Consider the following 16263-nt stretch of genomic DNA (forward strand, 5'->3'; position numbering starts at 1 on the left):
CCCAAATTCCTCGACAACCTCGCACGCGCGACAACGAGACTGACGCCTCCGTATTTACTTGGCTTTTCTTCTTTTTATTTCTCCTGATTCCCGGCTCCGCATTGTGCGCGGCTTTTTTTCTTCTGCGCTTCGTTGTCTCCTGCGGATCTGCTGCGGACGCCCCTATCTTTCTTATTATTCTCACGAGCATGCTTTTTTTTAGATATTCGTATAATACGTTTATAGATTATGAAAAACAATTTCGTTGGAATACCATGGCGACAAGTTTATTTAAAAGGCGCACAGACTTTTGGCAGTATTCTACCAAATGTATTATACCAGTCCGTCAACTTAAAATAACATCGTTTTGAAAATCAAGCTAGAATTAAATGAAACTTCCTGTTCAGCACTGTCAAAAGCAGACGTGGACAATCTATTTATATTGCGATTTTTTGCAGTAATATTGTAGCCGATATTCTTTCAATCCATCACAAATGATGCGAAGATAAGACCCCGTCTGCGATACGAATAATAGTCCACTTACAAGTACAAACTACGACAGTTATAACACATCGTTTTTTATGTACAATAACGAAACAGAAAAAAGGTTGTATGGATTGAGCGCCAAACAAAAAGGAATAATATCGGAATTCTGCAATAAACATGAAGACGCGCCTTGGAAAAGTCGAGACGAGCACGAGTCTCCTTGATGCTGGCATCCCGCAATTAGCATTTTTTTCTCGGGGTGTATTCCCAAACAGTGCTCCTTTTGATTGATTTCGGCAAGAGAAACTTGGCACGCTTACAAGATAGCCTTCGCGATACAGTCGTCCGTTCATCTCGACGTAATTAGACAATCGGAGCGCTATCTGTCGCGACCTTCAAACGCCACTTGCCGAATGTGAGGCAATTAAACGATTTCTATTTAAATTTAATATACTCGCCGCGCCGACTGCTCCTTTCGTGCGCGCGACAAGTCAAAACAAAAGCTCGCAAGCTCGCTCGCGCTGACTGCACGCGTAGACCGGATACACTGAGTCGCGCGAATCGCCACCAAGCGAGGAATAAACAATTGCGCGTGTACGTGTATTTATATCAGAGTCAATTCAGCGCACCTTCCTGTTCGCGTGAATCTCCGACGACGCTCGTGAATTACAAGAGCGTTTGTCGACTCCTCGAACGAGAGACGATTCCGGAAAAAAACGAGAGGCAATGCCGGGCCAAATAAAAGTCCTGCAAGAGAGTCAATGACTTGTTTTGCTTTTCTTCGCAATCGCATGCACAGCCGCGCCGCTCGATCAAGGGGAGCCGACGTCGATCGTGCGCTCGTCCTCAAAATAACGGATTGCCAAGCCCATCGATCGCACCATTTCACTCGGCCGAATAGTCGACCGAAGAGGCGATGCACGACAGCGGAGCACACCGCGGAAGAGGATTAATCCCGTAGCCGCGGGAATTCCCAAACGAGAGAAACAACGAATGAAAAGAAAGAAACGTCGCCTTTCGTGCATTCTTTGCTCGCTAAATAAACAAGCGCATGCAAAAATATCCGACGAGATCAAGGCTTCGGTAGACAGTCCCAAAGCGCCGCGCGCGATGGAATGTATACAAGGAAGAGGCGAGAGAGAGAGAGAGAGAGAGAGAGAGAGAGCGGAGTGTCGGTCCGGTGCGTACGACGAGTGCGGACCTTTCGCATAGAGCGAAAAGGTAAAGGAACTTAGGCTGAGGTTCGATTCGGAGATTGGATAATAACGCACGCAGTGACACAAAGCGCGCGAAAACAAGAGAGCGAAAGCTCGGCGTGCCAAGTGATTAATAAGTCGCCGGGAGAAGAAAGATCGGCCGGCCGCGCGGCTATTTTTAACGACGCTAATAAAGATTTCAGTCCCCCCCCTTCCTCCCCCTCGGGATCCCGCAGAAGCCCCAGACGTCCTGGCGCGCGCGGATCCTCCGATAAGCCGATCGGCTCGTCAATCTTATCCACACCTCTCCGCAATCAATCGGATCGACGGCGACAGGGAGGCGCACGAGACGATAGCTCGTCCTCGGGCGGCCGCGTCGTCCTCGTCTAAACGGGCGGCGTGCGCGCAGCGAAACGGGTTCTGCGCGCTCTCTTTCTCGCGGAGCGGCGCACGAGCGCGTTTTCCCCCTACCCACGGAGTTGGAAAGGCACGCCGAAGCAGACAGGCCACCAGCAGCAGCGAGCAGATCGCTGGCAGAAAGGTGAGCGCTCGCTTGCGCGGGCTGGCTCCCGAGGGAGTCGTCGCTCGTCCACCGCCGCTCTCGCACACCGCGCGCCCGTTGTCATCTCTCTCGTGCTCTCTCACTCTCTCACTCTCTCTCTCTCTCTCTCTCTCTCTCTCTCTCTCTCTCTCTCTCTCTCTCTCTTGCTGGCGCGCGCGCGGCCCGTGGCGCAGTGCTTGCAAGTGCGCGCGCGGATCAGGCGCGATGCCGGACCGGCATGCGCGAGAAAGACGGTTTGGCGAGTGAACGGAAGAAACGAAGAGCGCCGGCAAATACACAAGGGACGGTTGGTCGCGCTGGCGCGACTCGCGTCGGGCGAGAGGGGGGCAAGCGCTCGAGATCATCCTCCGTGGCGTGTGTGTGAGAAGTGTGCGCGCAATGGGCGAGGAGAGGAGAGAGAAGGAGGCGCCGCGGCGCCAAGTAGCAACAGCCCCACGGCAGTTCCGCTCGCCGCCCCGTGCAAACTGATCGGCGTACGAGCCGAGCGACTCGCCGGGTCTCTTTGCGCCGAGAGAAAGGAAGGGCAAGTGGAAATTTTGAAGCTGCCTATGAGAGGCAGCGGAGAGCAAAAGCTCGGCGACGCAGCGGAGCCCCGATATCGGCCCCGATAAAGCACTCGCGCTGGCGCGCGAGCGTCCCCGCGCGGGCCATTATCGTTCGCGCGCCCGCCGGCGGACAGTGCGATCGGATAAGCCGAATCGTTGCCAGCCCCGTTCGGCTTTGTCACCGCCAAGCGCGGGTAACGAGCGCTTGCAGTCGGAGCGAAAGAGACGTGGACGTTCGAACGAGCGGAGATAAAGCATCGACGGCGAGCGAGTAAAAGGCGCGCAGAAGGAGAAGGAAAAAAGAGGAGGGAGATTAGAAGGGGTGGCAGCGGCATCGGTAACGGTTATTATATTTGACATTGTCTCGACGTAACTGCTTCGTCCTTTTTATCAAACAACAGCCAGACGCGAGTGTTCATTATCCGTAATTGACTCGGCATTATTGTTTTGCCGTCTTGCGATCGATCGGAAGCATGAGTTTTACCTTAACAGGCGCGGCTCCGAACAGAGGCGAAAAAAGAAAGCGCCTTCGGCTCGTCCGGCTTCGCGGATTCGTCGCGCGAGTGCAGTGAAGTGAAGTGACCGGCCAGCAAGCCCAAGAATGTAGCGCTCGGAGAATGCGAGTCGAGGCGAGCTTCGCTCAAGCATGTTCTTCAATGCGAGTGATGTGAATTGGGAGCGGTCGGATCTCCGGATGGAAGCGACCGCGGCGGTTTGGCTGAACTTGACGGGGATCGCCGACCAGCGCGATTACGCCAACTTTACGGCTGCCGGCAGAAGCGGCCATTCCCGTCGCGACTCGCTCTACCTCGTCGTCCCGATAACCATAGTCTACGCTCTGATATTCTTCACGGGGCTCATCGGGAACGTGTCGACTTGCGTGGTCATCTCCCGCAACAAGTCCATGCACACGGCCACCAACTACTACCTGTTCAGCCTGGCGATATCGGATTTGCTGTTGCTGCTGAGCGGCCTGCCGCCGGAGATGTATTACATCTGGTCGAATTATCCGTACATCTTCGGAGAGGCCTTTTGCATCGTACAGAGCTTCGCCGCCGAAACGTCGGCCAACGCGACCGTGCTCACCATCACGGCTTTCACCATCGAGAGGTTTGTCGATTCTTCGATCGCTCTTTTCGGCTCTTTCGTTGCACCATCCAAAATCATTTCGAGCAAACTTATCTCTTCGAAAAGGGCGATCAATTTTCGTCTTCTCGTTTCGTGATTATCGAGTTTACCTTGTACGCACACTCCTCTCTGTCGCCAGAACAACGAGAAACGTCTTCGATTTGAATGCATTCGATAAGTTTTGTTGTACAAATGCAACCATAGTCGTCGCGACTGGCCAGGAAATAATATACTTTACCGCCGACTAAACCGTTTTATTCGTCTGATTAAGCGATTAAGCATCGGAAAACACGTATATAGATCACCGGCGCGTTCGAATTTTACATAAACGTGACTCGGCTTCCTTGATAAATGTCACGTTCGATTCCTTCCGTTGTTTACGATTCCCCGAGTAACAAAGTCGCACGTGACGAGACTTTACTGGCAAATAAAAAAAGATGCATGCGGTATATCTTTCAAGCTTTCATTCAGCACGCTCGGCTTTATTTATAAATAACGATCTTAATATGCGTGACAACGCACGGCTTTATAAATATCAACTAGTAGTAAATGTATTTTTGAGATGTTCTACGTCGCAATTCGTTTTTTTTTTCTTTTTCAATAACCAACTTATTCGACGGAATGCAAAGCCGCCAGGCACCTGTTCAAATACGCTCAATAGATACGCGTACACATCAATAATTGCATTCGTTAGCTCCGATGAATAATCAATCAAAGTGGAATACAACGCGTTTGGACGCGCAGGTGTGCTTCGACTGGCAGCATTAGTCAAACTCCGTTTGATACGCGACTTCTTATACGCGGCTCGCAATTCGACTAATCGCGCGCCGAGCATACGGAATTGCGTCGAAAACGTACGAGACGGTACAGGGAGCTAAAGTGTGTTACGGGCCAGCGCACTGCTCGTCGCGGCAATAAACGCGTCGGCCGTTTTTCGCTGCGAGTGGAAGGCCTCGAACGAGGACTCCGGGCTGAGGTTCGCGCACCGGCAGCACCCTTTTCGCATTAAGATCGCGCTGTACACAAGTCTATTAAACCAAATGGAAAAGCAAAGCTCCTTATTTATGGCTCGTTACGGGGCCCTTGTTTGTTTGCCTCCGATCGCGATCCAGTCGGCGAAGGGCGCGACGATAAAATACGGGCTCTCTCGGGGCGCAATTGTGCTCGACAGGCGGCGGGCGTCGTAAAAGAGCAGACGATCCGCGCTCCACGGGAAACGAGCGCGCGGCATTTTTCGGCCGAATCGCGTATCCCGTCCGTCCCCTCGAGATTCGTCCGCTTTGGCTCCCGAACGCTGACGACGGCACGCTTCTCGCTGGTGTTGCAGGTACGTGGCCATATGCCACCCGTTTCTGTCGCACACCATGTCCAAGCTGTCGCGAGCGGTCAAGTTCGTGATCGCGATCTGGCTGCTGGCGCTGATCCTGGCCATTCCCCAGGCCATCCAGTTCGGCATCGTTTATCAGCTGCTGACCAACGGCACGACACTGGAGCACACCGCCAGCTGCTCGGTCAAGAGGATCTACATCGAGCACGCCTTCGAACTGTCGACCATAGTGTTCTTCGTCGTGCCCATGACCGTCATCACGGTGCTGTACATCCTCATCGGACTGAAGCTCCGCAGCTCCAGGCTACTGTCGTTGGTCAAGCGAACTCCGCCGGGGTATGCTCTGAGCCACGGCGACAGCGCGAGGGGCAAGAGCAGCGCGCAGAAGAATGTCATTCGCATGCTCGGTACGTATACACGTTTACGACCACACGGCCATATATGGCATTCGTAATACACCGACACGGGGTTTTCACGGCGCAAAGTCGTGCCCGCGTAAATAGGCCGCTGGCGTTTTTCTCCTCGGCAAAAACGAGAATCGCGTCGCGCGAATAACAAGATAATCGAGGAGAAAACTCTCGGCGCTCGCACTGCCTTTTTCAGTTGGCGGAGCGCGCCGCCGGGAAAACAGCGTTCCGCCTATACAAGGCTAATGGCTGGCAATTGATTTAGTGGCTTGCCTCGCGGTATATCATTCGAGGCTTTCTATTTTCGGCGTTTCAGTCAAATAATCAATCGAGCCAACTTATCGGCACGCCAAGTAAATAAGACGCACAATGCCGATTGATCGGTCAACAAAACACACGGCCAAATACAGCAAACAGAAACAAATCGATCGCTTGTAACTCGGATCAATTTGAGCAACTTTGGAAGAACGGCTCGCGACGGTTTCGCCTCTCGGAGAGCAATTGTCTCGCTCGAATTAATTATTCCATTCGAGTGGCTTGCTACCATTTGAAATGTCGACGTCGCTATGGCCATATTTTTGCAAATGTACTTTTCAAGTTTTCGCACTAAACTTGATTAATTTACGGTCCAAGCGCGCGCGCCAATCTAGTTTACAAATAACTCGGAGTATCTTTGTTCCATGATCCGAAAAAAAATTCGCGCGCCTGTCGAGATGTACGCTTGTGGATATGTCAACGTTAACCTCGGCTATCTTTACCAAAATCTCTATGCTTTCGCAATCGAATCACGCCTACGTTCCTCTCTAAACTCGAGAAAACTCTCCAGCTTTCTCGACGGCCTATCAACGTCCTGTTGTTGGTTTTGCTTAAATATTCGAAGCGCGAGATGTATGATCGTGTACGCGTTGTAGCTGAGAATCATTTTCAAAAGAATCCGAATATTTTTCAAATAAACGCACGCTATAGGAGCGATGAAACAAGGTCTTTAACAAGTTATTCAATAAGGTCTCTCGTAGCAGCTGAAGCTGTAATTAAAAAGTAGGCTGCTCTTACTTTCGATCGATTTGTCGGGTTCGTAGCTTGATGTACTGGGATTATAGCGCTCGTCGCGCAGCATTTTTTTTATTATCGAATTCCGTTCTCAACACCGGTATTCGCGGCAGAGCCCCTCTCTCTCTCTCTCTCTCTCTCTCTCTCTCTCTCTTTCTTTCTTTATCTCTTGATTTTCAAGGTAAAGGTATTTGCAAAATAACGGTTACCGATTCAGAATTACCGATTATACTTTGGAAAAAAAAAAACATGAAAAATCAAAAAATCAAAAAATAATCGGAAAAAAAGAACGAACCAGTTATAGGTATTATTTTTTTAATGCAATTTTTTCCGTACCACAGTCACGATTGCGAAACACTCAAATCAGGAAGAACTAGACACGTATAAAAAAAAGAATTCGTTCTCGAAGCGGCGAGAAATTGAGTGAACGATAAACTAAGCGCGCAAGAGTATCTTTATAATTGGTTAAAATCGAAAACCATGTAAGAGTTGGCCAACGGAGACAATCTTTGTTTTCGGTTGCTGGCGGGGAAAAGCATATATATCCGACTGCGCGCTGCGTTTCGCACGAGCGATCGACGACGAGAAACCGGTTGTCGCTTCGTTACTTCGACCAATCAAACGTTCTTGGCGTGTCTCGAAGAGAGCTCGACATCAAAAATGATACTTCATAAATATCTCGCTAATCACCCGATATGTATACACTACAATCCGCGCAATAACGCGCCGCTACATGGCTTTTGCATTTTAATTTTAATCGCGCGCGATCGCGCTTTGGCCGTCCCTCTCCCTCTCTCTCTCTCTCAAATAATTTATGCTTTCGCCAAATTCGTAAATCCTTTTCCACGAAACGACCATTCACTTTGCAGCTGCAATTATAAAATTCTATTTCCGTTTTGTTTTGTTCTTTTTATTTATTTATTTATTTTTTTTTTAACAGCTGACATTTCCTACTGAAAGCGCGTAATCCTTGATTCCTCTTTCCTCTCGCAAGCCCGTGACTTATATTCCTGCACGATTGAAAGATTCCATCGAATGAAAGTACAATCGACCGAAATCCTTGACTTGGAATCCCGAAAAGCTAAGTTTAACAAATTGAAAGCGTCGAGAACAGAAATAGTGTGCTCGCCACACTAGGCGATAGAAACTAGCTGACTGACAAGTTCTGCGGAGTCGGGGGAAAGGTGACGAAACCAGCCGCGCACTAAGTTTTCGCAAAATAGAAAAATGTTAACGTCTAGTCGATTAATCGGGTGTATCTATGAATTGCTTTTCTCTCGAATATCGCGAGCGAAATCGAACAATGGTTATTTTCTGGATTTCTATTGATTCGCATCTAAATTTAGAAAACGACGAAGGCCTACGCATGAATTCAGGTCGTGCAGAGTAGATATTTGCGCAACATAACTTTTGAAATGGAAGGTAACTGCCTCCAGTTGAAAATTCACAAAAACCGCAGGTATAAATAGTAGTGGTCAGCTAAAAGGCTTGATTTGACACGAGCGCGGCCATCGTGCCGTGTATTACGCCCCACAAGCCTGCGACATTTTCGTTTTTACATTAGCGAATCGAACGGCATTTTTGTATTCGACGCAAAACATTTAGGGTTCCTCCGAATCCGAAGGGATATGTCTGGTTCGCTCTTTGACGCAAAACAAGCAAATAAATCGCAGAGTGACACGTTACGCGATCTGATAACTGTCAGTCATATCAAGAGAACCCATTAACTTGCCGAATATTTTCATCCATCTGAGAAAAAAAAGCTACATGTACGCAATAATAAATAGCTTTCGCAACTCATCCTTCACTAACACACGAATATGCCATTTTTTCATCTCGGCGCGCGTTGCGTGATCCGCGCTATCGAGGTCTCGTATCTCGGCTAATGGGCAAACAAAAAGCCGATGGAATTATAAACGAGCAGGAGTAATAAACGAAGCAATGTGCGTATCCTTTTTTTTTCTTTATAACAGTTGCAGTAGTGGTGGCGTTCTTTATCTGCTGGGCGCCGTTTCACGCGCAGCGCTTGCTGGCCGTGTACGCGGAGAATAATAAAAAGGACGGCCAGAAAAGGGCAATAGTGCAGCCAGTTTATACAGCACTCACCTACGCATCTGGAGTCTTCTACTACTTATCTACGACAATCAACCCACTGCTCTACAACATCATGTCCAACAAATTTCGCGAGGCTTTCAAGGTGAAACATACTTATTCGAGTCTCGCTCGGCGCATAATTATTCGTCGTGCGACCCTCTTCTGCCTCCGCTTTTTTTCTTATTTTCTTCTTTTGTTTTTTTTTATTTGTCGCCGTCGAGATAATTAGATTTCGGAATCGACGCGAATGATTGCGACGCGTTCGTTTTGCAAAAACGCTCGAGCAGATAACGAGCTTCTCCGTTTTTGCCGCGACTGCACGACGGCGGTTAATCCGAGGACGATTCTGTTTTCGGAACATAAATTCGCGTCTGTCGAGAGGCAGACCAGCCCACCCCCGCGCGCCCAGACAACGAAAGTTCAGAATTGCCGTCGATCAAAGTGGAGGCCAATACGTCATCGGTCGTGGCTCGTTATACGCGACAGCGGAGCAAAAGCTCGGGGACGAGGGTGCGCAATCGGTCCTCGACAAGAGCAAGAGAGCGCAAAAATGAGCGTTGCTCGCACGCCAAGTGCTCGGCTAATACATTTGGAATTTCGGCAGGCGATGCTCTCCAAGCAGTGCGGTCGTAGACTGCAGAAAGCTCGCACGAGCAGACCGAGTTACAGCAGCTTCTCGCGCTATCCGCGCTCGGCGTTGCATCGCGGCGCTGCCGATCCGCGAATGTCGGACTCGCTGTCGGTCAGCGAGGAGACGCAGAAACTTGCCGCGGTCAACCACGACTGCACCACCAAAGCCAGTACTCTGCGCCTGATGCGCGACAATTCCTTCAGCTCGACGTGGCCGAGCAAAGATTATCATCGCGCCGATGGCGACGACGTGAACGCCCAGGAATCGCTCGCCGACTGCAACTCCTGCCAAGTCAATCATCCCCGAACAGTGAGTCATTGATTTGAGTTGAAGGATCGATTTCCGTTAGTTTGGCCCAGACTCTCATCGGCTTTCGAAGCTTTCGAGGTGGACTCGATTGACGAAGCTGCCAAAGATTGGTTAGCTAGACATAGACAGAGATCAGAGAATCGAGAGGTAGACGAACAGGCAGGCAGCTTTTGAAAATCTCGTTTCGCTTGCCGGGGTGTAGGCTGCGAGCGAATCGACGGCCGAATAAAACGCTGCATGTAAATTTATTGCCCCTAGGGCGAACAAGCGGCAGTAGGATCGGCGAACGGCTACGGGCATCCGAAGCATTCTCGAGGATCATCGAATTCTAGTCAAGCAACAATCTTAACGCCTCCTCGCGATAAGCCTCAGCTGGAAGCCAGCGGCAACCTCAACAGCAAGCCGCTGGCGCAGACACGAGCGACCGGCAAGCCGTCTCGCAAGCATCGCTCGGTCAATTTGGGTGAGTTAGCGCCACGGCCAATCGTCAATTCTAATCGCGCGCAGCCGGCCAAGCGGGTGATCGATCGAAGAGCACTTCCTAATTGCGATCGTGCGGCTGTGCAGGCATCCTGAGAGATCGATTGAAGCTCGGCGCGGGTGGACTGCTGACCATTCAGCCGCAAGCTCTGAAGCTGAGGATGCGAGTCAGCGGCGGCAACGGCAAGCAGCCCGTGGAGACGGTCGCGGTGTTCACCAAAGAGCCGTTCGGCATTCGCCACAGCAACAGTCAGCCGAGCATCCGCAGCGCGAACACGATCAGCAATTCCAGCCTGCAGGACCTCGAGGAGAACGAGTTCAACGGCAAAGAGCTGGCGCGCTACATGGGGGAACTCAATGGCGGCTTAATCGCACGACAGCGGTGATCATATCGCCGCCGGCGTATCTCTTTCGTTACACTCGCTTTCGACCACACCCCCGCGCTGCTCTCCTCCACCTTGTAAATATCATTTTTATTTTCTTTTTTTTTTATACTCTTCATTAGCCTCATACTCACGTGCTCATTGCCATTGTTTTTCAAGCGATTACCTACTTGTTTTCCGTTTTTTTTCTTTACTCTCCGTGCCTATTTTTTACTTTACTCTTCGTAACCTATTTTTCTATCGGACAGCCGTTGGTTTACAGTGTTTTTTTACAGTTTTATTTATAAATTTTTATTTTTTTATTATATTACATCTTTTTTTATAGCGCCGTGCATGTGTCATTTCCATGTGCCATATCTACCATTTGTAGATGTTTAAATAAAACATTCGCCTGTATAAGAAAATATATATATTTGCGTTAATGTGATCTTTCTCAAATCTTTTCTATTTCTTCTTCAAAAATTTTCGATTTTTTTATGTCAGAGCAAATTCAAATTTTAATGTAGGACTAAGATTTAATCTAATATAAACGTATTTCTGCTGAAAGACTATAAGCAAAGAATAATGTACTAGAATTATTAATGTGAAAAACATAAGAATGTTAGAAATTTATAAATTTTATAGATCTTATAATTACTTAGTTTTTTTTGTTTAAAAACTTATAAAATATATTGATTGTATTATACTTGTTATTTTAAAATAATATTTATAATTTTGAACGAAATAAAAAGCCATTTTTGTATACAAATTGCATTTTATCACTAATGCTATTTTTACATCCCATTATTTACATAAATAAATGTTTTTTCATTTTCATAATTTTATTATATATAATCAACTACTTTTATAACTTAATTCAGATTAATTAAATATTTTTAAATAGTAATCATTACTAACTTGTAAAACTTCACGTGCATTGGTCAATTTATTTGATATATTTATAAATTAAACTGCTTCTACAATATCTACGCGTAAAGAACATTCTTCTCACAATTTTCTTATGATAATAATAAAATACTTGAAAACATAGCTTTTTAACAAACAAACCTCATATTTTATAATACTAGTCAGTTTATCAGCGTGCAACGCGCGCGTGTAACAAGTGCCATTTACTATATGTTTGAATGTTTGATGTAATTTATAAATGAGTATCCATATTATAATTTTTAAATTATTGATATATTTCAGTATGGTATCAATATACTTTTTGTTTGCATGAGGTTAACTTCCCATTTGTTTTGATTGTTTTGATAGATTCGATTTCTCTTTAACTCGAAATTGAAACTCGAACTCGACTCGAATCGAATCGAATTTTGATTAACCAACGAGGAGCCGTTTTAGCGTGATCGCGTTCAATTCGAAATGATTCGAGTTTAATTCGCTTGCTCGCCTTTATAAATGGAATCTACAATATCGGTATACCTCGAATTAGGATAATGAGTAGTTTTGATTTATGAGAAACAAAAATTATATTCTACATTGTATAAAATGAATGTATGTTTGAATTCTTTTTTATGAGAGAGACCGAAGTAGGTGCCCTCTATAGAGCACTTCCCTGTACCCTACTCCTACACTTCCGCTTACCTCTCTCGTCCGCCATTTCCATAGCTGACTCCGGCTAGTCGTTGTCATACGGTCAATCTAATTTACAAGGATAGAGAAATGTAAGTAACTTATTGATAATAGCGCAACTTGTTCAATTTATTACGAGTGATGTATATGAATAGTCTATTTTTGTATTTAAAATTTATGAAATACGTGTTTTATGGATTTGACGTGGTTAATGCCCAGCGCGTGCTCATAGAATGTTCGCGTCTAAACATTGATCAAACGACGCTATATTGAGAAACCTTTATTTTTCTTTATTTTTTGTATCTTCTATTTCTTCTAAATATAATGTATTTTGTATACAAAATATAAATATTTTGCTTCAGATTCATATAACGATTTGTATTTTTTTTGGCTTATATAAATGTGTATTACAAATAAATATATATATTGAATAACATTTGTTTATTTTTCTATTCTAGTAGCTATTGATATCTTTATTATTTATGTCAAAACAAATTGTTCATATTGATTTTTTTTCAACAGTCAAAAAAGGAAAATGGCTAATAACGGTAGTGAACATGATGATGAAGGCCATGTGATAAAAGTAAGAGGTTTACCCTGGTCAACAACTGTTGACGAAATCATGAAGTTTTTTGGCGAATGCAGTATTACACATGGAAAAGCAGGAATACACATGACAATGTCAAAGGAGGGACGACCAAGTGGAGAAGCATATATAGAAATGGACTCGGAAGAAGATATTGAAAAAGCATGCAAAAAAGATAGGGATCACATGGGCCATCGTTACATTGAAGGTACAATTTTATTGAAATTCTATTATATTTTAGTATTTAAATTCAACAATACTCATATAAACAATATTGATAATTACAGTATTTAAAGCTAAAAGAGGAGAAATGGAGTGGGTAATAAAGAGGAGTGGCTTAAATCTGGAAAATGCTATGGATGATGGCTGTGTTAGGCTGCGAGGCTTACCATTTGGTTGCTCCAAAGAGGAAATTGCACAATTCTTCTCAGGTATACTCACTGTTACATGAACATTTCAATGATTAATCAAACTATTTAAAGTGCACTCATTTCTAAAATTATTGAGTAATTTTTGTTTTAATTTTGAACGGCTAATGAAATTAAAATTTAATCCAAATAAAATGAAGAACTACATTTTGTGAGGAAAAATACATCACTTTTAAAAAACATTTTTTGTAACTATACTTTCTATTGTCTGATAAAGGATTATTCTCATCATGATTACAGTATAATAAAATATTGTAGACTTATAGTTGATTTGATATTTTTTGGTGGTGTATTATTTCTCAGATATCCTAATATTAATTTCCACATTGTTTTAGTGTTGATTTAGAAATAAGGGTAATTTACCATAAATATATAAAAAAATCAAATGAATTTAATGGGCGCTAAGCTACAACTCGTTCTTTGATTATGTGTGGGTCAGGGTTGGAGATTTTGCCGAACGGGATTTCGCTACCGACAGACTACACGGGCCGCAGTACTGGGGAGGCTTACGTTCAATTTGTTAACAAAGATGTTGCGGAGCGCGCTCTGCAGAAACACAAGGAAAAGATAGGACACAGGTGGGGCACTGAATGGGTTTGGGTATACTCCATTTTCTTCTACCATTTTGCAAGTTTGTAGTTTTGAGTGGCTCTTCAACTTCTTCAATAGTTGATTGAGCTGATTAATTATTGTCATATAGTTTCTTCACAAGATCATAATTTGATTAGAAAATTGTTTCAAGAATACTTTTTTTTTACTAACTGGACTAAGTAATGCATGATATCACAGTGTGGAGAAACGATATGAATATCTATTGAAAAACAAAAACGAGAGTAAGTCGAATGTAAGTAAAGTACTGTTGGCCCATGCAAAACCAATGGGTTGGGGCTCCGGGCGGGAGGTACCCCTTTACATCGACTTCAGAAGCCCATGGGAGGTGGGTAGGTTTGTCCTGAGACAATTCACCATAAAAGGGTGGGCTCTCGGAGGTAGCCAACACATTTTTATCTATTATTTATTTTTGGTGCTTTGATATCTGTAAATGAACTGTGAAATATTGTAATCATTTATATTTATATTACATCAGTACAAATACAGTTAATGAATTATTTTGTAGTGATTAGAAATTACTTAAGCATGTTACACATCAGTCACAGTTTATTTACAAGTCTTGAATGCAGTGATATGAAATCAATAACATATTTCATTTCTGTAATATATTTTTAAATTCATTTGCAAATCAATTTTTTGGCATTCCTTTTATTCTTTTATTTACTTTCTTATTTTTTGTTTTTGTTACCATAATTTACAAAATTATTTTATGTCTTTGCACATGAAATAATTTTACTTACTATATTTTTCTCGAAAACTTCAGTTTACTAACGATTCAACTTTAATGGCCTGCAGATACATTGAAATCTTCAGGAGTAGCTTGTCTGAAGTTCGTGCCAGTATCGGTCCTAAGATGAGAGGAGGCCCGATGGGCGGCGGCTTTAACCAAAGACCAGCTCCATATGACCGAGGAAGTAGATTCGGTGGCATGAACCGTTTCAACAATAATGGTAGAGGAAACCGTGGTGGAAATAGAGGTAAAATTGAAGTTCGTCATGTTTTGATCGAGTTTATTTTTCTGCAAATTTATTTAACAAAATTGTTTTCTTTTAGACTTTGACAATGGTTTAGGAGGATGGAACAACGGTAACAATTATCAAAGTCGAGGAAATAACATGGGAGGCGGCGGAGGCGGCGGTGGAGGGATGGGAGGAATGGGTGGTATGGGAGGTATGGGCAGTATGGGCAGTATGGGTAGTATGGGAAGTATGGGAGGTATGGGAGGTATGGGTAATATGGGTGGAATGCGAGGTGGTAACATGGACATGAAAGGTGGCAGTGGAAATTACCGAGGAGGTAACGACAATTGGGGTGGTGGTAGTAATTCAGGTATGCATTGCGTGCATATGAGGGGACTACCATTTAGAGCCACAGAACAAGATATTGCTGATGTAAGTCTTTTCTTATTTTTCTAAAGTCTTCAAATTTTTTGAGTATCTTTGGAATATTTCAATTTTATGGTTATGTTTTTACATTATAGTTCTTCCGCCCACTCATGCCAGTAAACATAAGAATAATTCTTGAAAATGGAGGTAGAGCGTCTGGAGAAGCAGATGTAGAATTTGATTCTCACGAAGAAGCTGTCAAAGCTATGTCTAAGGACAAAAGCCACATGTCTCATAGATACATAGAATTATTCTTAAATTCAAGCTCCGGCTCCAATCAAGGAATGGGAAATAATTGTGGCGGAGGTGGCGGTGGCAACGGTGGCGGTGGTGGCGGTGGAATGCTTGGAGGTATTGGAAGCTTTTGTGGAGGTGGCGGCAGCGGCGGCGGAGGCGGCGGTGGAGGTAACGACAAATCGAAAATAAAGATATTTGAAATCTACGTTAAATAAGCGAACTTAAATATCGACAACATGGTTGTAGGTATGGGTGGAGGAAGTAATTACAATAGGCAGCAAGGTTATGGACAGAACAACCGAGGATATGGAAACAACCAGCTTGGTGGAAACAATTACAATAGCTTTTAAATTGAAATTAAACTATTGCATAAAAAGAATCATCCTGTCATTCATATACGTATCAATTTCATCGTATAACTACCAGCTAACAGATTATATTCATGTTACAATTTTACGATACTTAACATGATACCTATACCTTCAAATTAATGATAAGGCCATAGATGTAAGATTAATTGTAATTAGTACATCTGCGAGAATGCCGTAAAATAGCTTTTACATTTCTTATTCACTTTGTGCTCTCGCACAATATTGCCCGATTCAGTACATAAAAAATAGTTTTTCTAATTTTTTTTATTGACTCAAACGACTTTTTTTTTCACCTATTACATTCTAACATCGTTTAAGAGTATGTTGTACGCGTGTACAAATATTCATTTGTAATTTTATCATATCAACCAGTAGTAATAAAGTTAAATGTATTAGTATTTATCATTTTTTCAATAAACTTGTGAAAATACCAACACCTATTCGTACTTTTTTATTTCCACGTGTATTGATTACTTCCAAAATTGATTAAAAATA

At 44.2% G+C, this 16263-nt stretch overlaps 2 protein-coding genes across 2 annotated transcripts; both read left to right on the top strand.

The window, feature by feature from the left end:
• The first annotated feature begins 2203 nt into the window (after window positions 1-2203).
• LOC131675649 (pyrokinin-1 receptor-like) lies at window positions 2204-11190 on the top strand. Its single transcript, XM_058954689.1, has 6 exons — window positions 2204-3878; window positions 5224-5630; window positions 8654-8877; window positions 9379-9714; window positions 9973-10177; window positions 10282-11190. Exons 1-6 carry the CDS (start codon window positions 3415-3417, stop codon window positions 10578-10580), a joined length of 1935 nt encoding a protein of 644 aa, XP_058810672.1. The 5' UTR covers window positions 2204-3414; the 3' UTR covers window positions 10581-11190.
• A 982-nt stretch (window positions 11191-12172) lies between these two features.
• Window positions 12173-16196, top strand: LOC131675650 (heterogeneous nuclear ribonucleoprotein H2-like). Its single transcript, XM_058954690.1, has 8 exons — window positions 12173-12241; window positions 12672-12943; window positions 13023-13166; window positions 13603-13741; window positions 14571-14752; window positions 14829-15166; window positions 15256-15565; window positions 15644-16196. Exons 2-8 carry the CDS (start codon window positions 12685-12687, stop codon window positions 15745-15747), a joined length of 1476 nt encoding a protein of 491 aa, XP_058810673.1. The 5' UTR covers window positions 12173-12241; window positions 12672-12684; the 3' UTR covers window positions 15748-16196.
• The last annotated feature ends 67 nt before the right edge of the window (window positions 16197-16263 follow it).

Source organism: Phymastichus coffea, unplaced genomic scaffold (genome assembly GCF_024137745.1).
Source record: "Phymastichus coffea isolate CEN01 unplaced genomic scaffold, Cenicafe_Pcof_1.1 PCOF00028, whole genome shotgun sequence".
NCBI lineage: Eukaryota > Metazoa > Arthropoda > Insecta > Hymenoptera > Eulophidae > Phymastichus > Phymastichus coffea.

Excerpts from the sequence above, each read along its gene's own strand:
- LOC131675649 (XM_058954689.1), top strand. The coding sequence starts at position 3,415 with ATGTTCTTCAATGCGAGTGATGTGAATTGGGAGCGGTCGGATCTCCGG. Across the intron at positions 5,631-8,653 it reads GAATGTCATTCGCATGCTCG|TTGCAGTAGTGGTGGCGTTC; the intron begins GTACGTATACAC and ends TCTTTATAACAG. Across the intron at positions 10,178-10,281 it reads GCATCGCTCGGTCAATTTGG|GCATCCTGAGAGATCGATTG; the intron begins GTGAGTTAGCGC and ends GCGGCTGTGCAG.
- LOC131675650 (XM_058954690.1), top strand. The coding sequence starts at position 12,685 with ATGGCTAATAACGGTAGTGAACATGATGATGAAGGCCATGTGATAAAA. Across the intron at positions 12,944-13,022 it reads GGGCCATCGTTACATTGAAG|TATTTAAAGCTAAAAGAGGA; the intron begins GTACAATTTTAT and ends TGATAATTACAG. Across the intron at positions 14,753-14,828 it reads AAACCGTGGTGGAAATAGAG|ACTTTGACAATGGTTTAGGA; the intron begins GTAAAATTGAAG and ends GTTTTCTTTTAG.